The sequence below is a fragment of the Arachis hypogaea genome, chromosome 11 (genome assembly GCF_003086295.3).
Source record: "Arachis hypogaea cultivar Tifrunner chromosome 11, arahy.Tifrunner.gnm2.J5K5, whole genome shotgun sequence".
Lineage (NCBI taxonomy): Eukaryota > Viridiplantae > Streptophyta > Magnoliopsida > Fabales > Fabaceae > Arachis > Arachis hypogaea.
The window spans coordinates 3,870,150-3,893,617 of record NC_092046.1 but is presented as its reverse complement, the minus strand read 5'-3'; the positions used below and the strand labels follow the sequence as shown (position 1 = coordinate 3,893,617).

Sequence of the window (23,468 nt, the reverse complement as noted above, 5' to 3'; positions counted from 1 at the left end):
ACGCATTTTACAATAATATAAGAATATATATTATATGTTCATATAAAATAAAATATATTTACATAATTGCATTAATAGGAAATACAAATTAAATCTTATATATATAGAATAGAAAGTTTAAGAGTCAAATGTGTACGTGAAAACTACACAAGTGCATGGATTGCCAACCTATCACGCGCCTTGGGCAGTGTTTGACCACCGCCTAGGAACTTAATTAGTTATATTATATAACCCCTTGAATTCATTATTTGCCCTTCCCTCTTTGACTTTATTGCTCCCTTAAGTACCTTGTAAATGCCTCAAATACCGTTGTCTAAACTTGTAATTTTAACATGTGAACAACATTTTTATAAATGGTCTTCATGGGAAGAAGTGGTTTCTATATTTCTTCCTTAGTACATCAACTCCATATTTATTTATATTTATTGACAAATAAATTCATGGTTTCACAAGAAGTGCATGTGCCTCTAGTGATGCTACACACTCTAGGCAGCGCAAAGGGACTTTAATCTCACCGTCCATTATATATATATATATATTATAAATAAGGGATTTTAAGTTCAATCTCTTAAATACCAAGCTTCATTGTGCTGTGTTTCACGTTATTACTACTCTTCATATACATATACATCAAATGAGACAATAACAAAATCAAAAAGGACAATCTTTAATTTGTTTCCAAATGGGGGGTTCCTCACCTTGTGCTTCTTGCAAATTGTTGAGGCGGCGTTGCACCAAAGAATGCATCTTTGCTCCTTATTTTCCTTCTGATGATCCTCGCAAGTTTGCCATTGTGCACAAAGTCTTTGGCGCTAGCAATGTCAGCAAAATGCTTCAGGTACCTCTCTCCAACTCTTTCTTACCTTCTTTTTTTCATCCATCAAATCTTTTAGATATACATATAAACAAATATTTCAAATTAATTCTTCAATGTGTCTAAAGCTTAGCATATAGAAAATTTGCCAATTATTGATGGGAATATATGGATATGCCTACTTAAGAAGTTGTGTATAATGTTAATAAATAACTAGCATCCATCTATTATTGTTCTTTGATTATTGTGCAATAAGGTTAAGAATTTATTATTTATTAAATTGATGTATGTATGTATAGGAACTTCCAATTGATCAAAGAGGAGATGCTGTAAGCAGTTTAGTTTATGAGGCAACTGCAAGGGTGAGAGACCCTGTGTATGGTTGTGTTGGAGCAATATCATACCTTCAAAATCAAGTTACACAATTGCAAATGCAACTTGCAGTGGCTCAGGCAGAGATTCTAAGCATCCATCAGATGCAACAAGACCCTTCTAATAACAATACTACCTTATTACCAAGTCAATTATTAGATCAAGATTATAGTGAAAAGTTTCTGCTCCTATCATCAGCTGAAAACAATAACAACTATGACTTTCTTCCCCAATATCTTAGCTTCGCTTCTTCTTCTTCTTCTTCTTCAAATGTATTCCAAGACTCTGAGCCTCTTAAGAGAGAGTCTTTTTGTTAACTTTATCAATGAATTCTATTAGTTCTGTTCATCAAACTATTATTATTATTATTATTATTATTATTATTATTATTATTATTATTATTATTATTATTATTATTATTATTATTATTATTATTATTATTATTTGGGGCTGCTGAGAATATACCTTTTGTCTTGTATAACTGCATGCTTGTTTATGTTTATCATGTTAGAGAGACACGTATAGGGAGATGGGGCCCGAAAAGAAAGACAAAAGAGAAAATTTTTAACAAGGGAGAAATTTTGGTTTATATATATCATAATTTTGGTCTATATAATTTTTAGTCAGTAAAATTTTAGATGTTTCTATTTTATTTCTTACCCATTAATTATTTGTTGGGAGCTACTTAAATAAATATGTCAAAAACATCTTTTTTTAATATATTTTTTAAAAATTAAAAATTTAACACATATAATCAATTAAATTGTATTATTTTTATTAAAATTAGACTAGACAAATCAGTTTAACAAAAAAATTAATAAATTAAATTTTTAAATCGGTATAAATTAATATTTTTTATAAAAAATTACTACAATATTCTTATTATAAAATACAACTAAAATATTCTTATTATATATATATATTAATTTTAAAAATTTTAAATTCTAATCCTATAATGATAGAGAAAAAAAAGGCTAAAATTTAAAATTTTTAAAATTAATATATATAATAAGAGTATTTTAGTCATTTTATATAATAAGGATATTGTAGTTATTTTTATAAAAAATAACATTAATTTAGACAGATTCAAAATTTGATTTACTATTTTTCGATTAAATTAATTTATCTGACCTAATTTTGACAAAAATAACATAATTTAAGTGATTATATGTGTTAAATTTTAATTATTAAAAAATATCTTTAAAAAAAAAGACGTTTTCTGCATTTTATAGGAGCATCCTCTCCTCTTATTGTTGATGCAGCAAGATGTAAAATTAAAAAAGAAATTGTATTGAACCAAAATAAAATACCAAAAGAAAAACTTTATAAGAATAAAAGATTTATTGAAGCTTATATATTATTTATAAAGAATTAATGTAAGTATTATTTAATGAGCATCATGTGCAGATATTATTATAACATAAATCAAGAACATGAATGTTTAATGACAGGAAAAGAGTAGGAAAAAAGAAAATGATAAAATAGAAGAATCAGGATGTACGGGTCAAATTCTGCATGTGAGATTTGGCTTACACAGATGAGGATAATTATATTTACAATAACAAATCATGTTCCATGTCTTATTTTGCACAAATGTTCCTTCGACCCTACTTGAAATCATCGTATTCACATTGATACATAGTAAACATATACCTTTTCTGAAGGAAACTTTGATTCTTAATTAAGATATGTCTGGTAATTGAAAGATAAAAATAGGATAGAAATTGTCACAAATATGAGAGAACGAGTGAGAGAAAGAGCAAGAGATAAGAGGTGGAAAATACAGGTTGGGTTAGAATTAGGAACATGCCTGTAAAAGATTTTAACATTTAAAATTGAGAAGAGTACGAACGGTTGAAAAATAAAATTTTTTTCATGTTTATTGATAATTTTTTTGAAGATATTTTGAAGAATGAATTATTCTATCAATTCAATTAGACTGAAAGCATTAATAATATCTATTTATTATAAAACAAAAAAGTGGTAATATGTATGTTTTTGTGTTTGTCCAATACACAACAAAAAGTGGGATTCTGAAGACTATAGCAAAAATGAATCATATAAGGTTGAGAGGGAAGATTGTGTACGTAGAGAAGCGAAGTATAGAAGGACAACTAAGACAAAGGTCTGAAAAATAGCTCAGAAAAGAGGTGATAGTCGGAACAAGACAAATTCTCAACCTCATTAAGGAGATAACCAAAGGCAGGTAGAGAAACTAACGAGCCACCAAAAAGAACCAGACTTACATGGAAATGGGTGGACGAAAAAAGTGAAAGTATCGGTGGTGAAAGAGAATCTAGACTGGCTGTAGAGAAGTCTGGTCAGCGGTACGACAAAGGCAATTGATTTTAGTTCCTTGAAGGAGATGATTAGAAAAAAACTGCCTCAAATTGTCCAAGTACGAGAACTAGAAGCTTATAAAGTTTTTTTTTTTACTTTTGATTCTGTATTGAATACAGAAGAAGCATATACGTTTAAAATGAATAGTCTCTTGCAATTCTTTCATAGTGTATAGAGATGGGATAAGACGGAGCGATGTGAAAGTCGAAGAGTGTGGTTAGAATGTTACGGAGTTCCGTTACATGTGTGGTCAGCAGATACCTTTAATATGTTAGGAGGCCAATGGAGGGAAGTAGTCGGTTGTGACAAAGTAATAGAATCGTGCATGTCTTTTGGTGTTGGACGAGTGCAAATTGATACTTGTATCATGGATATGATTAATGAATGAGTCCATATCACAGTAAGTATTAGTGGATTCAATGTGCTAGTGAAAGAAGTGAGACAGAAGACTTTTGGATTGAATTGTTACGAAGAAGCTAATGAAAAAAGTAACTATAGCTGTGAACAATGAAGAACAGTTGTAGAAAGAGAGTATGCAGATACGAGTTTAAGAAGTGCACGGGCTACGAAACCGACGGTTTTCAACGACCAGGTAACCGATGTGGTGATGGGGAGCTAAAGAAGACAGAGAAGATAAGGGTAGGTTGATAATTTCTGAAATTATTTTGAATGAGTTGATTAATGATCATTCAAAATAAAAATCAGATAACAACAGTAACATATCAACCAATTTATGAAAAAATTGAAGGGAGAGTGACTTGTGTGGGATGTGGTTATATTAATTATGAAGCTGACTTTGAAAATATAATTACATGGGTTTATAAAGGTAATTCTAATGGGCTGGAAAGGAGGGACAAAGGGAATAAAAAAAAGTTCTTTGTAGGTTTGGTGCTAGGTCCAACAATTTAAGGATGTCCAAAAAAAATAGAGAAGGATCCTTGAACCCGGTTTTCTCAATCAACCGGTTCGGTGATGTTAGGTTGGGTCTAGAATCCGAGTCAGACTTGATGGAAATGGAGCACAACTTCCATGATAGAAATGAGAACGTTAGGAAAAGGTCTACGACAAGTGTGCAGAAAGTTGCATCAGTGATACTTGCGCTGAAGATCGGTGCAGAGGTGATCGAGGGAGGCCGAATTGGTGTTGAAGGAGGGAAGCTAAAAACTAACTACGGCAGAGGAGGCTTAATGTGGCAAGGGAGATGCGCAACCCTGACGCCACCTATGTTAGGTCGTGAGATCGAGGAGGAGTTGGTGGCGGAGAACCAAGCCACTACTCTCCCGACGGTGAGATTGAATGAAGGGACTGGTGGGTTGAATATGTATGTTGATGATGATGGTATGGAAGACATTGATAAAGAAACGGGTGATAGAGATGACACGGTGATTGATAGTTGTATGAATTTCGGTACAAAGGGAATAACATTGACAAAGGGAGAGGGGGATCTGTCGGAACACGATGAAGAAGTAGTTGGAAAGAAGGTTGTTGATGATGGTGATTCGGACAAGAATAGGAAGTAAGGGAAACTTGAGATTTTGCATTGGAATCAGGTGCAATTTTATACAATGAAAAAGATGATATGATCATGGCTATTCTCGAAGCACAAAATGAAAAAATTGCTCAAAAAAGAAAATTGGCAAAACAGAAAAAAGAAGCAAGACGCTGTAGACCCAAAGATAAAAAAAATGTGTGTAATAATTTATTAAAATAATTTTGTTCTTGGAATGTTAGGGGATTGAGGAGAGATGAAAAATTGAGCATGGTAAAAAATAAAAAAAAATTTAAATTGAATATGTTAGGCTTGTTTGAGGCTAAAAGGCAGGTAGTGACGAAGTTTGATGTAATAAGAATTTGGAGGAGTGATGTTGCGAGATGGGAATATGTTGCGTTCGAAGGTGTTTCGGGTGATTTGCTGTTAATTTGTGATAAAATAATGTTTAAAATGAGTCGCTGTCATAAAAGAGAGCGAGAGCGTGTGTTGAAGGGATCTTATTAAAAATAATTTTAATTTATTTTCTTTGGTGTACGAGGCTCATACAAGAGAAGAAAAACTTGCTGTAAGGAAGGAATTAAGTTATATAGCAGTGTATGTTAGTCTCCTATATAGGAGATTTCAACAAAATTGTGTAGGTGGAGGAGAGAAATGATGCTGTTAGATTAATAGCGACTATGAACGATTCTAAGAATTGGTTACAAGATATGTAATTGGTGGACTTCCACTTAGCGATCCAAAATTTACATGGTTTTGACCGATCTTACAGAATTTTAGTAAATTTAGAGTGACAGAATATGTTTTAACAAGTACAAAATTAGAAGTACACTATAAAAAGGTGGAGGATAAAAAATAATTGATGAGCTCTCTTTTATATTTTTTTGTTGTTTTTTTTTATTTTTTTATTTGTTGTTATTTTTGTTCTATTTATTGTGTTGAACTCTTTTATTAAAAAAAAGTTATCATAAATAAATTTTACATGACATTTTATATATTAAATTTATTCATAAAAATTTTATCTCAGCAGTTTAATTACCGCAACTATTTATTGTTTCAAGAAAAAAAAAGTTAAAAGGGAAAAGAGGAGGAGATATATGTTATGCCTGGTTTAACTGGTTTTTTAGGTTCTATTTGCAAAGTACAGCTACAATTACAATTAAATTATATTATAGGATAAAGTATTGTTTTCTTTCTTAACATTAGAGTAAATTTTAATTTAATTTTTAATATTTTAATCATCTTATTTTTATTTTAAAATATTTAAAATTACATTAATATTATTTTACTACTGTCAAATTTTTTGCTAATACTTAACAAATTTTTTTTTACAATATAAAAGAGTAGTTTTCATTCATGAATAAGACCTATTAGATCTAAAAGAGCAAGATTATAAATGTTTGTGTGTCATACTAACACTTAACGAAATTAATGTAATAATAATAATAATAATTTTGTTAAAGTTATATAACCCATCTCTCTCTTATTTTTATCCTTTTTCAACAAGTCTAAACCAAAAAAAAAAAATCCGAATTCTACAAAATATGATTCGGGTCCATGCCGGTTTTTCAAACAGGGTCGGGTCGAACGCCCCTTTCAACCCAGCCGAACTCCCCGACTCATCCTCTTCTCTCCATTCTTCCCCTTATCTATCTTCCAACTATGCCAGAGTCCCCGCCGTCGGTATTGTTGCTCCGTTACCCACATCTCCTCCTACTCCGTTTAACTCCTGCGTCGCCACCCGCGTCTCTGCCCTCTCCCTCACGCAGCTCTACCAAGTTCCAAAAGTCTTCCATCGCACAACCCTTCCTTGATAACCCTAGCCTCATCGCGCCGCCGTTCGTCTCACCCTAGCCGCCCGTCGCGCTGCTCTCCTGTCTCACCGTGGTCGTTCGGTAATTCTCTTGCCCGTCATCCGTCCGTCGTGTGCGTCTACAGCTTGCCGTCGTCCGTCGCCAGCTCGCCAGTGTTTGTCTCGTCGTCCGTCGCTCTCCCTCAAGCCTCTGCTCACTGCCCTCGCCGAAGGTAATGCCTCGAATGCTCAGTTCTCAGTGTTTGTTCTTGGTTGATTGGCTTTGCTGAGTTTGCTCCCTGATGATATTAAATTTGATAACTCTGTTACTGTCTTAATGCTTGATGATAATTTGATAACTCTGTTACTGATTCATTGCTCAATCTTGTTTTTTTTTTCTTTTCCTTTGTTGTTAAATTTTCTTGATGATCAATTTTGTGGTCGTTCAGACATTCAGTGCTTTTTTCTGTCGATAATCATAATCATTGTGCTGAGTTTGTTAAAATTGGGAAATTTTGTTAATTTTTGTTAAAATCTTTGTTAATCTTTGTTAAATCTTGTCAATTTTTTTAAAGTTGTTAATTGTCGTGCTAACATAAATTGGTCAGTTTTGAAGTTAATTCAATAAAGAAAAGCATAAATTGAATTAAGTTAATTCAATGAATTTTTCTTTCAATTATGGATGATAGGGTCAATCAAGAAACACTCATTTGTGCATCTTTTAGCTTTTGAGTTTGTATTTTGTTAACATCACAAGACTTTGGTTGTTATAATGCTTTGAATTTGAATGACATTTTAATGTTTATATTAGATTATAATTATGTTTTTGTGTATTTATTTATATTTTATTTATTATTTTATTGTAAAACGGTTATTTCGGTTGAACCAGTTGAATCAATAAACCAGTGAACCAGTAACAAAAACGATTCGATAACCAGTCCGGTTTTCAAAACCTTGCAGAAAACACAACACCCCCTAAACCCATCAGAGCTGCTGAGCAGAGCTGCAGCTACCTTCAAACAGAACGTGTGCCAGCCCCCACCACTATCACCGCCAGCGGTTGCCATCGTTGCCTCTCGAAGGTCTGCTCGGAGCTGTTGGTGTCTCTGTTTTTGTCCTCGTCGTCAAGCCTCTGTCTTCGAGCCCCTTCTCTCTCTGTCCAAGCATACTCCCTTCCTCCCTCGCCGCCAGTAAGAAAAGCTGCTTCAATTTATGTGTGCTTATTTTGTTAATTTTACTGATTCTAAGTTGCTGAAATCTGATTCTGAGTTGCTGATTTTTCTGTTTTTGTTCATTTTTGCTTATTTTGTTAAATTTTGATGGATGATGGTTGATGGTGTTTTGTTAAATTTTCTGAAATAATTTTGTTAGTCTGAGTTGCTGATTTTCTGAAACAATGTTGTTGCTGATTTTCTGTTATAGTGCCTGTTGCTGATTTTTTGAAATAATGTTGCTGTTTTGTTAAATTTTGTGATTTGTTATGAGTAGTGTCTTTGTTTAGTTGAAAACTTATTTATTAATGTTTCTTTTGGTGGTAGAACATTGTGTGTTTATCATTTATATGTGTTTTAATTTTCTTTAGTTATAAACTTTGATGTTTGAAGTTGTTTGTGAACTTTTAATGATAGATTATGAACATTTTATTGTGAAATGTTGAAGTTTATTAGCTTAGAAATCATTGAATTTAAATATTTGAAATTATATATTAAATTTTTAATAATTTTATTTTATATTTAATTAAACCGGTTGAATTCCGGTTGAATTCCAGTTGAACCTCAGTTGAACTATTAAACCATTGAACCAGTTACTCTAGCGGTTTATTGACCAGTTTGGTTCTCGCAACCTTGGTTATTACATACTGTTCTCTCAATTTCTGCATTGAATTTGATTCATGATTCATGAATTTGAGTTTATCCTAATTAATAATAAGTTTGCTATTGCTGAGTTGCTCTTTAACCTTCTCTTAACAATTTTAACCTTTTTTGTTGCTCTTTAACCTTCTCTTAACAATTTTAACCTTTTTTGCCGAGTTTCTGTTTAACTTCTTTTAACAAAATAGTGAAGATATTCTTGGCCCTGAATCTACAAAATACCATATTGATGTTAGTTATGAACTTTGAAATCCTGCTATCGATGTTTTGTTGTTGCTGATTGTTGATCAAATTGCTGATTAAATTGTTGATAAAAGTCAAGTAAGTTAATCTCAAGTGAGAAAAAATGAGTAAACAAATTAAACATATTGTTGATAACTTTGTTATAGCTGACTTATGTTTAATCTTTATAGTTGCTTGGATTTTGTTTTTTCAGTTCCTAGCTGATATGGTGAGCTTAGTGTTTTAGCTGCTACAATTGGATCTTTGTTTATTGTTTAATTCCATTTAGTGAAATTTTTTCATATTTGTTTTTATTCCACAGCATCTCAATTTATCATCATTTTGCAAAATGAATAATTTTGATGTATAAAAATATCCTAAACAATGTAATTTTCATGTATAATTTTGATACTCATTTTTTGTCGTGTCAATTTGCAGGTTTGTTTATTACATCAGAGAAGACCGATTGCCCAACATTGAGGAGGGGGGAACAATGCACGAGAGGCATTCACAATGGCAGCAACAAGAAGCATTGGCAATTGTATCCTCCGAAACCACTCCGTCTGTTTCTCCACTGCTTCTTGTTACCGGAAACAGATTTCCCTCGCCAGTCTCTTCCAAAGGTATGGTTTCCCCCCTTCCCAAATTCCCCACTTCATCTCCAACAACTCCTTTCTCTTAGATTCCAACATACCTGAACTCGAGAAATCACTTGCCACTCTCTTCTCCTTCCGAATTCCCCAAAATGCTGTTGTCTCCCTCATTCGCAATTGCCCTGCCGTGTTGGAACCCAAGTTCCTTCAAAACTGGGAGCAGGGATTGTCGAAGCTCAAGGCCATGAACCCTTCCTCATCCATGATTGTGAACTTCTTGGAGTGTTCTAGAAGATTCCAACTGGACCCGGTTGAGGCTTCCAAGAAAGTCGAGGAATTGAAGGGATTGGGATTTTCTGATGACGTTGTGTGGAAGGTTTTGGAGGGTTTTCCGAGTGTGATTGCAGTGAGCAGGAGGCAACTTGCTTCTGTGATTGAGTTTCTGGTGGAATTTGGGATTCCGAGGGATGAGGTGGTTGATCGAGTTGTGCGGTTGAACCCAAGGGTGTTGGGAATTGGGGTTGAGCAGAGGTTGAAGCCCCTGATTCGTGAATTGGAGGAGTTAAGATTTCCTAGGAATGAAATTAGGACCGAGGTAGTTAGGGTGCCAAGGATTTTGGGAATGGAGATTGGGGAATTTTCACGGTGTTTGCGGTTGCTAGAGGGTTTGAAGTGTAGGGAAGCCATCAAAGAGAGGATTTTTCAGGATGGTTTGCTGAGGGCTTGTTTTGAAGTGAAGTTAAAAGTGGATTGCTTGTGCGATCACGGTTTGATTCGAAGTGATGCTTTGAAGTTGTTATGGAAAGAGCCAAGGTTGATAACCTATGATGTAGAGTCCATTGAGAAAAAGATTGGGTTCTTGGTGCAGAGGATGAATTATAGTGTTGATTGTTTGCTTCATGTTCCTGAGTACTTGAGTGTGAACTTTGAGAAGCAGATTGTTCCTAGGTACAATGTGATGGAGTACTTGAAAGCGAAAGGCGCGCTTGGTTTCGAGGTTGGACTAAAGGACATGGTAAAGCCAACCAGGCTTAGATTTTACAATCTTTATGTCAAGCCCTATCCAGAGTGTGAAAAGATTTATGGGCGGTTTTCTGGAATTACCAAAGTTAAAAGTAAGCATCCACCTGGTCTATGGAAACTCTTTAAACCTCCCAAGTTCCTGACAACCGATGAAGATGCGAAGAATTTGAAGTCATTCATGAACACACTGGTATAGTGATCTAATCTGATCCTTGTTAATTGATTGTTACATCATGCATTTTTCTGAGCTTTATATAGGATTGTCATTATTTCTCTTGGTTGAATGAATGGGTCATGAGAATCCTTCTTACATTCATGCAGAAATAGGCCATCATTGGCACCTTAGCTCATAATATTTTTACTTGGTTTGCAACAAGCTTCTTGTAAATTTGCATCAAAGAAACAATTGTAGTAATAATTCATTTTAAGGATTCTTAATTTAGCAAGCTGCTAACTACATTCTCTAGTTGCTTTCTTCTAACTGGGGAGTGTTCAAGTTTAAGCATATGGATGTTGGAGTAGAAAGCTTAGAGTAATCTCATTTGTCAGATTCTGAGTTGTATAAATTTGGTAACAAAATTTATTCCCACCAATGTTAAGTAAGGAGTTAAGGACTATCATGAGTATTTTCCATCCTGCCCCATATTAATGTAATTCCTATTTCCTACAAATTTGGTAGACAGTATTTGTTAGATAATGACATAAATCTTAACATAATTTTATGCTGACAATATATTTTATTAAATTTATGCTATTACATTTAAGTGATTTCTTCGAATCATCAATCTTTGATAACAACGAGCCAAAAGTTCATAGATAGCGATATATATAAAATTAGAACACTTAGTCAAATTAATACTAATAGTCACTATGTGACTGAACTGCAATAAGTTCACCTTTTATTTTACACCATAAGCACAAACAGACACAGACACATACACAAACAGTAACTGAGAATTAAAGTAATATAAAACAAAAACCACATGAAATGCGACGATGAACAATGAGTCATAGAAGTAATGATGGAAGAAATACTAATAATAATTAACACCATCATCACCACTTTGTGACAGTGATATATGCAGTCAGTCCCCAAAGGCTTCTTCAATAGAATCATTATATAATAAAAATTATCTAGACATAGCCAAGGCTCTTCAAACTCTCCACAGCATCAGTGATAATTTGATCAATAGGAGTGAACTCTAACCCTAAATCAATGAGCTTCTTTGATGCATCTTTTGCTCTCAACAGTCCTGGTTGGGTATCCTTTGGCAACCTAAAAAAAACACAAGCAAATTAAAATAAATAACTACTAATTAAAAGTTAAAAAATAAAAATAAAAAACTCATAATACTCTATTTTTCCAAGTATCACCTATTCTAACCCGACAGGTCAAGACTCGATTTAAGGGTTTTGATTTTGAAACCCTTGATACTTGTTTAAGCCGATAAATGAAATAACCATTCAACTAATCATTAATTCTCATCTGACTCTGTTGTTGAACTGAAATTCGGTAATTGAAAAAAGAATGGAAAGTAACTCACTTAGCCACATTGTATTCAGGGTAAAGCTCAGCAACCTTGGCAACAAAATCACCATAGTGACGAATAGCTTCTACACACAAGTGCCTTCCAGATGCTTTCTTGTTCTCAAAAGCCAAAATATGTGCCATTGCTATGTCCTTAAAGTGTGCCATTCCCATGAAGAAATCCTCGTACGTTTCTTTGTCACCTGTAATGTAATGGTTCACAAGCTCCAAAATTTTACTAGTAACTTTGCATGACTATGATATATACTTAGAATGTCATCAAAATGAGTTCCTTAACTGCAGGGGAAAGGATAAACAAATATGATTATGAAGAATTCCAATGGTATTATTTGGTATCTACAAATATAATCATTCATATATATTGTTTGTCATAATAGTATAATATCATTTTTCTTTTTAAAAATTTTTTTAAGAGTAATAAAAATCATACTTAAATTATTAAGTAAAAATACATAAATGATTATATTTCGGATGAATCGTATATGTCATCCCAAAATTACAATAATAATTATGTTTAATAAATACGGTAACTATTCAAATGAAATTATTTTCACATGAAGACAATAATTAAAAAGATAATTTAATCAAACATATCAAATTATATAATAATTCGTATCTATTATCTTCATACGAAAATAACTTATTCCAAATAGTCGCAGTAAAAATTTATTTGGAAAGAATAGATTACCTTTAAGGACACTAACAAGAACAGCCATGCTAGAATTGATTCTTGGTGGAATGAGAGGGCCCAAAGCAGTGCCAGGATTGATCATAACCACATCAAAACCTGTCTCCTTTGCAAAATCCCACCCTGCTTTCTCAGCCAATGTCTTTGCAATAGGATAGTATAACTGCACCCATAAAACACATAAATTTTCATTAGAGATACTAAAATTGCCATTAAACCAAAATCTCAAGTGCCTTTAATTACTTAACTTGTCTTGTCCCATCAAGACATCATAGAGAACCGACCAAAAATAAAATGACCCACAAAGGCCAATCAGTGAAGAGTGCAAACACTACTCCATTCGCCAAAAAACAAACATGTAAAACTTAATATGATGAATAAGCTTCCAATTTAATGGCTAAGAAATAGATTTCAATTTCATATTAAAAAAAAAAACTGAATAGTGACTCATCAATTAACTTTGGACAATCATTCTAAGCTTTAGCATTATTGAACTAGTTTGGGACCCAATCAGGAAAGAGGGTAATGGGTTACATCATTATCATATATAAATTAGAACTTTTTTTAAGTCTATAAATTATTGTATTTTCTTGTCTCTCCTTTTCTATTCATCCAAAACGTGCGTTTCAGTGTCTCACTATAATTGGCCTGGCTTGTCTCTTTCATTTATCTTTAAATCAGTGCGGATCACATATTAAGGGAAGTTCCTATATATAAAAAATAAAATTATTTATCCTAATTTTTAGAATTTAGAAAATAAATGATACGCTAAAATAAACCCGTTTTAACAATTATACGGGATATATATAAAAGAAATATACTTCTTGCATATACACCTGCTTTTTACTTTTAATATAGTTATTTTATATAATTATTAAAACAAATTATTTTACCTAATATGTATCTAAAACTTATTATAAGTCGCACAATAAGGAAGAAACACATATGCTAGTATATTCACAAAATTTCCCCATTTTAGATATTATCTCTTCTTTAGTTAGTGAGTTTTGAATCATATTCCTTACAAAAACTACTATTGTAAAAGATTTAATTATAATACCCTAACTAGCTGTATGAAATATTTTATATAATATATAAATATATAGTAACTAATTTTAATGGTTGATTTATAAATAGTATTTTTAAACTAGATATACTTATAAAACTATTTTATATTTATAATATATCAAAATTAAATTTAAAAAAAAAAAGATAATAGTGTAAAAAAATAATTAAAATACTGACCCCCTTCTGCTTGCAATAATCAAGATCAGTCCAACAATCTTCATTCTTAATCTTATCAGCTGGCCAATTAGGACTTGGAATTATGGCAGAGATTGATGATGTTGCCACCACTCTCTCCACTCCTGCTTCCTTTGCTGCTTTCAGCACATTCACTGTCCCTTGAATTGCTGGTTCCAATATCTCCTTCTACACTCTCATTCATTCATTCATTCATCAATAACCATATAATATCACAAATTCAAGATTAATTCCTATCATTAATACTACACATCCAACTTTTTTTATAAACTAAATCTAATTAAGTTAAATAATAAAACTTAAAATAATGCTATTCATAACTGATTTTTGTTGATGTTAGACCAATTTAGTTAAACTCCGTTCCTACCTCCGGGTCTTTGACTTGTCCTATGATGTTGGGACATGCTAGGTGGAAAACACCGGCACATCCCTTTATGGCCTTGGCAATCGACTCCTTGTCTAGAAGATCCATCTCGAAGAACTCCAGATTACCCTTCGCTCCTTCCATGCCTTCCAAATGCTTCGTCTCCTTCTCATCCTCTGAAATTATGAAATATCAAATTTAAATAATTATGCCTTTAGTTATAACAAGAGAATTCTAAGAGACTAATATTAATAGTCTAATATTGTTTTTAAATATTTATGTACTTTATTATAAATACGTGTATAATTTAATTTATTTTTAATATATATTTTATATTTTTGGTAACATAGTGAATATTAGATAATGTGTGTGTTATAATAGTGAGAGTGTAATTAGTGATAGTAGTTAATGAGAGTGATGAATTGTGAGGATCGGAATAAAAGAAAATGAAGTTATGAGAGAGGGTAACTGAGATCTTGGACACAGGCGTGGACGCTGTAGCCACGTTGGAGGAGGAGCTTAACCAGCCATGATCCGATGGCGCCGCTGGCTCCGGTGACACAAACCACCTTCGACATGTTTTTGTTGTGTGATGAGTTAGTTATGTTGTTAAAAGGATTTTGATGTGTGTGGTGGTGAAGCCAGGTAACGGTTCAACCTATTTATAAAGAACAAAGTGAAGAGCAAAATAATAATAAAGAGAAAAAAATATCTAAGATTTCTTGGATTTTTAACTGCCAGAATAAACCAAACGTGAGGAAGAGAGAATCTTCGGTTCTTCCTCATTGTTCACTACTTCACTTGTAGGATAATAATATTTCTTTTTAATTATAAAAAAAATGTATGGAAAATTAAGAAATATAATTTTTAGGGGGTGAGTACGGGTCGGTTTGGTTCGGATTTATGATAAAATTAAAATTGAACCGATCAAAATGTAGTTGGTTTGGTTTGGTTTGAATTTGTATTTTTTTGTACATGTACTCGAATCAAACCAAACCGATTAGGAACGGATTGGTTCGGTTCAGATAATTGGGTACCCGATGATTTTAAAATTCATAAAAAAAATCAAATTCTTATCTTAAAAATTCAACAACTACAATAAACATGTAACATCAATAGAAATAATTCAAACATGTTAAACACCAAATACATTAAAAACTAAACTCATTAAAATCCAAACATATTAATAATAAATAATCATTGTCTCATGAAAAAGTCATATATATATTTTTATTTTTTTATTTAATTAATATATGATCTGGTTCGCGGGTTGGTTCAGGTTTCATACCTCTAAAACCGATACTCGAACCAATTACTAACAAAAGACAATGATTTGGTTCAGGTTAGACCCAATTACCTGTTAATTTCAAAACCAATTTAATTGGTTTGGTTCGGATTCAAACGGGTAATCGGGTACCCGCTACTCGTGCTCACTCCTAATAATTTCAATTCCAAACATTTTTTTTTCGTTTAACTAATTATATTCCAAAACAATATTAAATAATAGAGATCTCTTTAAGTAATAAATACAAATTTAATTATATTAGTTATAAACTAAAATTAATCACTAATATAAAATATGTGTATATATATAATTAATGACTGATTTAGTAATTATTTTTATGTATGTACGTTTATTTTTCGTACAAGTTAAGTGTGTATATAGAATTCGTTTTGGATTCAAAGTATATGTATATGATTTTCCGTGCAAGTATAGGCATGTTTCTTTTACATGGCTCATTCAGCACTTATATTCACTTCTGTTAAGATTTAATAAAATTACCTATCCTCCATGTTTTATGCTTTTTTTTGTAAAGTTTTGAAGGAAAAGGAAAACTTGTGTTTTTATAGGGTTTCCTTCACTTATTATAAGAAACTTTGTGTTATTTTACACTTACATTACCATGAACCATAAAAAGAAAAAAAAGAATCTGATTTTTTTTACTTGTGGGCATTAGAGGTGCATATGGGTCGTGTGAAGTCGGGTTTGATGTGACCTAAATTCGGTTCGAAATATACACCGGGTCTATTTATTAGACTCGAATCCGACCCTAGACCCAATGAAACCAATACACTTTCGGGCCACAATTATACCGGGTGAAAACCGGGCCGTTAACATTACATTACGTTGATATCTTCTTGTAAGCTAGCATGTAAAAGTATCCAAATTTTCAAGACTCCAACCATTATTTAACATGGTAAAATTCACTTAGAAAAATATAACAAGAACCAACCATTCTTCAAAATTAAAGCATAACCACAATCAATACTAAAGCATAACTACAATTAATACTAATATTGTCTAATAATACCAAATATTTAAATCAATGCAAATAACACAATATTATGCATTCTAAACATAAAATATTAACTTATAGTCTTATAATGACTAATAACACAAAATATTAAGGTTTACAATACTAAAATTCCACATAAGAATACTCCTGATACATCACTAATAACACAAAATATTAATTGTGTATGATGACTGGGTCACCGGGCCGACTTCGGGTGACCCGAGCTATGGCCCGAACCCGACCCAAAATAATGACCGGGTCTATTTTTAAGACCCTTACTCGACTCTTAACCCAATAAAATCACACCAAATTAATTTCTAAAATATTCAAGATCGGACTGAACCTTCGGACCAGGGCCGGGTCATGTGCACCCTAATGGGCATAAAAAACAGTAAAGAGTATTGTTAGACGGAAATCAAATGAGTGTCATGTCATAAGGTAGTTTTCACAAATTAAAATTAATTGAAAAATGTTAATCAGTTTTGCACAAGAAAAAGCCAATGGCAATGCTTCACTAGTGATTTGTTTCTTTATGGGAGAGTGAAACTTTACTTCTTTATTAGGACACGCGTCTTCGAATTTTAGGACCCGACAATAGTTGATAGATTCACAATATCTTCTTTTTCTTCTAAAAAAATGGACCCACTTTTTTGGGTTGTCATGAATCAAGTGCCACGTGGGACTCTTAGGAGCTAGGATAGAACATAAAAAAAAAAAAAAGGAAAGAATGAGATATAAAGACATCTAAAATACTGTTTTTATTCCTAATATTTGAATTGAATTTTTATTTTTAATTTTAATGTATGAAATATTTTATTTAAAATATTTTATTTTAGTTTAATTTTTTTATTAAAATTAAATATTTTTTATTATTATTTTTTTCTAATAGTAACAAAACTTATAATTATAATAATCATCATAGTTATTGTAGTGATTTGAGATTAAAAATAATAAAATAATAAAAAATAATAGAAAAAAATTATTTAAAAAAAAATAATTTTAATAAAAATTAAAATAAAATATTTAAAATAAAATTAAAATATTTAAATATTAGAGATAAAATTAAAATTTAATCTAAACTAAAATAATACTTTATCAATAATGATAAAAGAACCTAATTTTGGGGATGAGTCCAAAATGAAAAATAAACTGCCTGATACTTTATTTATGGAGAAATTGCAATGGAATAATAGACTTTTAAAAAAAAAATCTCCAACCCAATCAATTTTATCTAGTAGCTAGTTTGACATTTTAAGATGTTAGAAATTAAAAATTAATTTAAAATAATATAAATATAAAAGGTATAAATATCTCTTCAATTGGTATATGTATAGCCATGCATCATTTGAAGTAATATTTTTCCTTAGTAAAGAAACACCTTTGAAGATTAAATTAAAGTGACATGTCTATTGAGAATTGAGAGACAAAGATGTGAGGAATCACATGAATTTTCTCCCAAACTATAAATACTTCATGCGATCATTTTCAAAAAAACAAAAAACAAAAAAAAAACAAAAAAAAACAAAAAAAAAAACACGCAACATTTTGAAGATATAGATAAGTTATTATATATTTGTAGACTAATTTTTTTACATATTATTTTAAATATTAATTAATTTAATATTTAATTAGAATGTCTATGATATAAATAATTTGCTAGAGTATATTATAAGAGAAAATATTTTTTTATTCAAATTTATAGAAGATGACATATTGTTATTAATCCACAAAAAAAGAGGCATATTATAATATATCTTTCGACAAATTGATAATACACTCTAATAGATTGTACTTGTACAAATAATTTATTAAGATGTATTATCAATTTGTTGGAAAATATATTATTAATTTTCAACTTTTTATTAAACATCGTTCTGTCTAATATATATGTATTTTATACATTGCTCTGCAATATCAAAATAAAAAAAATTGTTATATTTGTAAGGGAGGAGTGTTAGGGGATAGTAACTTTTGTGATTTGTAACCATCAAATAGCTATCAATAATAATTTTAATGGTGTGAGATTTCATCCAATGACTCACTTTTTTTTGCTGGTTACATACTGGTCAAAATTTAGAAAAGTTGTTGGCCCTAGATTTTTTTTTTTCTAAGGTGAGAATCCAATTATTTGGTGTTCACTGTGCAATATAATGTGAGTTTTAAGTATTTTTAAATATAATATTGCAAGTTTGTTAGTGATTCTGATCGATAAGTTTAAGATAGTAGAAAATGCTTTATTGTTGTGTAATGAGAAATTTACAGAAGGTTTATTGTATTATTATTATCAGGTTTTACAGCCACTAGTTATCTAGTTGGCAAGTTAAATTAGTTAGCTATTTTAAGAGTTTAGTTAGAGGTTTTTAGACAGTTGTACGTAGGACTAACCATGGTTAGTAAATATAAGCATACAACATTAATTATTAAAAGATTTCTACTTGAATAAGAGGTAATGACTTGTTAAATAATTGTTTAAGAACATATATATTAAAAAATTAATTATGTTAAAAATAAAAAGAGAATAATAATTGTAAAGTAACTGTTTAATAATAATAATAATAATAATAATAATAATAATAATAATAATAATAATAATAATAATAAGGCACGTTAATAAAATAGCTAAAAAGAACCAATAATTGTAACAATGATTCCAAGGTACTGCAATTATTATTGTTGTTTTGTTTTACCATCTCCAAAAGGAACAGTCATGCAAATTATTATTATTTTTCCTTTTACCTCTACCACAAATGGAGGCTCCACTCACCAAAATATGGGGCCTAAATACGGTCCTATACCGTACTTTCCTACAATATTAGGGCCAACTAGATACGTGAGTATTAACATGGACCACTTATTATTATTATTTATTTTTTATCAAAATTATCAACCAAGAAGCATTAATTTATTTAATATGTAAAGAGCATAATCAAAATACAATATATTTATACATTATTTTTTTTTTCTTGTAAACATTATTCCTTTGATTGAGAAAAATTGCAATTATGTAATTCAGTAAAATCCACAATTTTGATTTTAGTTGTTTATGTAATTTTACACTAAAACTGTGCAATTTTACACCAAAATCAAGTAATCCTAAAATTAAACAATAAATTCTGCAATTCTACATTAAATATAAATTCCATATAATTCAAACAAAAAAATACACACTAAAAATTCTGTTAGCTTAAAGCAGATCAATAGTTCAATACACACAAAAAAATCTCGGAGAAAGCAACAGGCAAAGTCCATTCAAATAAGATCCTATGAATAATTTTATAATAATTTCAAAAAAATTAGACCATTCAAATTCTCTATACTATTATTCCTAATTCTACATTGTACAAATATATTATTACAAAAAAAACAACAGGCAAAAGCCCATGACATAGCCGACAAGGTATAACTCAAGTAAGATACTTCAATAAAAATGGTTAAAACGTCTTTTTTCAAAAATATTTATTATTAACTAAAATTTAATACATAAAATTGATTAAATTATATTATTTTTGTCAAAATTAGATTAGATAAATTGATTTGGTAAACTAAATTTTGAATCAATTTAAATTAATATTCTTTTTTATAAAAAATGACTACAATAGTCTTATTATAAAAAATGACTAAAATATTTTTATTATATATATTTTTTTAATTTTAAAAATCCTAAATTCTAATCTTATAACGACACAAAAAAAAATGTTAGAATTTAGGGTTCTTAAAAAAAATTATATATATATATATATATATATATATATATAAAAGAATATTTTAGTCATATTTTATAATAAAAATATTGTAATTTTTTTTATAAAAAAATATTAATTTAAATCGGTTTAAGGTATAATTTATTGATTTTTTGGCCAAATTAATTTATCTGATATAATTTTGATAAAAATAACATAGTTTAATCAATTATATGTATTAAATTTTAATTATTTAAAATCATCTTTAACAAAAGACGTTTTAAGCATCTTTATATAAGTGACTTCTATAACTCAAATGACATAATTTTTTTATACTCGCTTAAAGTTTGTGAGTTTGAGTCTCACTCATAACTAAAAAAAATGTCCATGACATAGCAAAAGTCATTATAAAATATTGCTGCGATTTCATTCTCTCTACTTGTAGTTTATTTTTTTCTTTATAAGTTTGCTCCTTAAATTCAACATCGCAATAGATGGAGGAAGACAATAACAATTGAGAAACGGAGATACAGAAGGTGGAGATGGTAAGGAAAGACGATAACGGAGAAAGAAGAAAAAACAACATTGACAACAAAAAAAATGGGCGATAATTAAATAAAGACGTTTAAAACATATTTTTTAAAAGATATTTTTTAATAATTAGAATTTAACACATATAATTGACTAAATCGTATTATTTTTGTCAAAATTAGGCCAGACAAATTAATTTGACTGAAAAATAGTGAATCAAATCTTGAACTAGTGTAAATTAATATTATTTTTTATAGAAAATGACTATAATATCTTTATTATAAAAAATAATTAAAATATTTTTATTATATAAATTAATTTTAAAAATCCTAAATTCTAATCTTTTTCTTCTCTACCATCATAAAGTTAGGATTTAAAATTTTTAAAATTAATATATATATATATATATATATATATATATATATAAGAGTATTTTAGTTATTTTTTATAGTAGAAATATTATAGTCATTTTTTATAAAAAAATATTAATTTAGATCGATTCAAAATTTAATTTATTAGTTTTTGGTTAAATTAATTTGTCAGATCTAATTTTAATAAAAATAATACATTTAATCAGTTATATGTGTTAATAAATTTTAATTATTAAAAAATATCTTAAAAAAAGACATTTTTGACATCTTAATTATATGTATTTTATTATCGTTTTAATTTTTTGTTTTTGGACATTCTCCTTAAATATTACTTAAATTAATCATTTGGAGTAATTTTAGTATAAAAACTGTTCCGGGGCTTACCTAGAACCGGACGGTGGTTGGGCTTGTTTGTGAGGCCCAAGCGCTGGAGGAGTGTGGTCTCCGACTTGGTTTACGTCTGGGAGCCGCCTCCGAGTTGTGTGTTCCAAGAGATGGGAGTGGTACCTGCAAAGACACTCCGATGCCTAAGTCAGAGTGGGGTTAAACAGGTTTAGAATGTATTGGAACTTAAAGATACCTGAGGGGTGTCAGTGTATTTATAGTGGTGAACCAATAACAACCGTTAGAGTAGTGCCACCTTTTTAGGTGGATAACCGTCCTTTTTATCTAGGAATTGTTGAGATATGGCTTCTAGAAGTGGGTTGAGAGATTTTAGGGGCAGTTACTTATTTGAATAAGTGTTATCTGCCAGCTATCTCTTAAGCCCGACTTCTTTGGAAAGAAGTCTGTGTTGAGTCTGACCTCTTCTAAAGAGGTCGGTGAATAACGAAGGCCAATCTTTGGATTGGGCCTTTTGGTGTATTTGGACCTGGGCCTTAGTGTTGGGCCAGTGTATGAACAGTGCCCCTACTCGAGTTCAATCTCTTTTTCTTAAGAGTTGGATTCGAGTATTTGAACTCGGGCTTGTAGGCTCTGCATGATTGGTTTTAGCACATCTTGCTTAACCAAAGAATATTTCTTGTCCTAGTTTCATACAACTCGTTCAATTCGAGTTGTTTTGAGGATACATGACTTGTTTTAATACAAATCACCTTTCCGAAACTTATTCTGATTTCTTACGACTTGTTTTGATACAAATCGTTTATTTCAAAACTCGTAATTATTTTTTAGTATAACTTCATCTAGCTCGTTCGACGTGAGTAGTTTTAAGGTCTTACGATTTGTTTCATTTTAAATCGTTTAATTAAAACATGGCTATTTCTTGATCTAATTTCATACAACTCATTTAAATTCGAGCTGTTTTTTAGGACTTCACAATTTGTTTCAAGTACAAATTGTTTATTTTGAGTCCTTTTAAAGTATCAGATCATCTTTATAACCATCGGACTTTGTTGCTTTATCCATTATGCCCCTGCTCGAGGTCGAGCTTTATGAAGTCGGACTCGAGCAATCAAGCAGAAAAGATTTTCGAATGAAGCCTTTTTTTGTTGAATTCATTCATTCTGAGTTTTCTAGATGACTTGTTTTTTTATACAAGTCACTTTTTTAAAGCACAACTCGTTATATATCAAGTTGTTTTACGCAATTTGTTTTAATACAAATTACTTAGATCATATGGTTATTTTTTACTCGATTTTGTTCAACTTATGGGCTTGAGTTGTTTTAAATCATCAAGCCGTATTATAACCATTGGACACCAATTTGTACCTCGTCGCTTTATCCGAGCGACCATTGAAAATGTCAGCTCGTGATTTTTGCGCTTTGTCGAGCATAAATTGGCGCCTTAGGTGAAGGGATTATATGTTTATTCCCTCCCCTTTCTAGTTTTTACAAGGTTGTCGTCCTTGTGTATGATACAACTTGTTTTATCCAAGTTGTTTTGGAGGATAGTTTTTACGTTTCGATTTTGTTCAAAAACATTTACAATCCTTCCTTTTTAACTCGTTTCTATACGAGTCGTTTGGTTGAAGTGATTCATTTTGATACAAATCACTTTTTAATGTTTTGCTTTAATGATTTGTTTTGATACAAATCACTTTTAAAGCTTTACTTTTAGATAGACACGACTTGTGCTTAACACAATTTCGTTGAAAATATGGTTGATGGCATAACTCGTTTAATCCAAGTTATCCTTATGTTGTTGTGAATACTAGAACGAGTTTTCTTGAAACAACTTGTTTTTGTGAAATTGTTCCATTTTATACGA

General features: G+C 30.6%; 3 protein-coding genes across 5 annotated transcripts; 2 read left to right on the top strand and 1 right to left on the bottom strand.

Moving 5' to 3' along the window:
* The first annotated feature begins 381 nt into the window (after window positions 1-381).
* LOC112719949 (LOB domain-containing protein 12) lies at window positions 382-1,584 on the top strand. Its single transcript, XM_025770697.3, has 2 exons — window positions 382-838; window positions 1,114-1,584. Exons 1-2 carry the CDS (start codon window positions 683-685, stop codon window positions 1,501-1,503), a joined length of 546 nt encoding a protein of 181 aa, XP_025626482.1. The 5' UTR covers window positions 382-682; the 3' UTR covers window positions 1,504-1,584.
* Window positions 1,585-6,489: 4,905 nt separating this feature from the next.
* LOC112719947 (transcription termination factor MTERF15, mitochondrial) lies at window positions 6,490-11,187 on the top strand. 3 transcript variants are annotated; one of them, XM_025770693.3, is made up of 3 exons: window positions 6,562-7,040; window positions 7,768-7,997; window positions 9,339-11,187. In XM_025770693.3, exon 3 carries the CDS (start codon window positions 9,414-9,416, stop codon window positions 10,710-10,712), a length of 1,299 nt encoding a protein of 432 aa, XP_025626478.1. In that variant the 5' UTR covers window positions 6,562-7,040; window positions 7,768-7,997; window positions 9,339-9,413; the 3' UTR covers window positions 10,713-11,187. The 3 variants fall into 3 exon arrangements, with proteins under 3 accessions (XP_025626480.1, XP_025626478.1, XP_025626479.1); XM_025770694.3 differs by having other exon boundaries at window positions 6,586-7,040; window positions 7,697-7,997; XM_025770695.2 differs by lacking the exon at window positions 7,768-7,997 and having other exon boundaries at window positions 6,490-7,040.
* Window positions 11,188-11,368: 181 nt separating this feature from the next.
* On the bottom strand, window positions 11,369-15,174 carry LOC112719948 (cinnamoyl-CoA reductase 1). The gene is made up of 6 exons (XM_025770696.2): window positions 14,850-15,174; window positions 14,384-14,556; window positions 13,999-14,184; window positions 12,754-12,916; window positions 12,061-12,247; window positions 11,369-11,792 (listed from the first exon to the last, which is right to left on the bottom strand). The coding sequence occupies exons 1-6, from the start codon at window positions 14,956-14,958 to the stop codon at window positions 11,651-11,653; spliced, it is 960 nt and encodes a 319-aa protein (XP_025626481.1). The 5' UTR covers window positions 14,959-15,174; the 3' UTR covers window positions 11,369-11,650.
* Window positions 15,175-23,468: the final 8,294 nt, after the last annotated feature.

Bases quoted from the DNA above. Each gene is read 5' to 3' on its own strand.
- LOC112719948 (XM_025770696.2), bottom strand. From the start codon at position 14,958: ATGTCGAAGGTGGTTTGTGTCACCGGAGCCAGCGGCGCCATCGGATCA. The intron at 14,557-14,849 runs GTTACCCTCTCT...TCATAATTTCAG, and splicing joins CGCCTGTGTCCAAGATCTCA to AGGATGAGAAGGAGACGAAG. The intron at 14,185-14,383 runs GTAGGAACGGAG...ATGAGAGTGTAG, and splicing joins GACAAGTCAAAGACCCGGAG to AAGGAGATATTGGAACCAGC.
- LOC112719949 (XM_025770697.3), top strand. From the start codon at position 683: ATGGGGGGTTCCTCACCTTGTGCTTCTTGCAAATTGTTGAGGCGGCGT. The intron at 839-1,113 runs GTACCTCTCTCC...ATGTATGTATAG, and splicing joins ATGTCAGCAAAATGCTTCAG to GAACTTCCAATTGATCAAAG.
- LOC112719947 (XM_025770695.2), top strand. From the start codon at position 9,414: ATGGCAGCAACAAGAAGCATTGGCAATTGTATCCTCCGAAACCACTCC.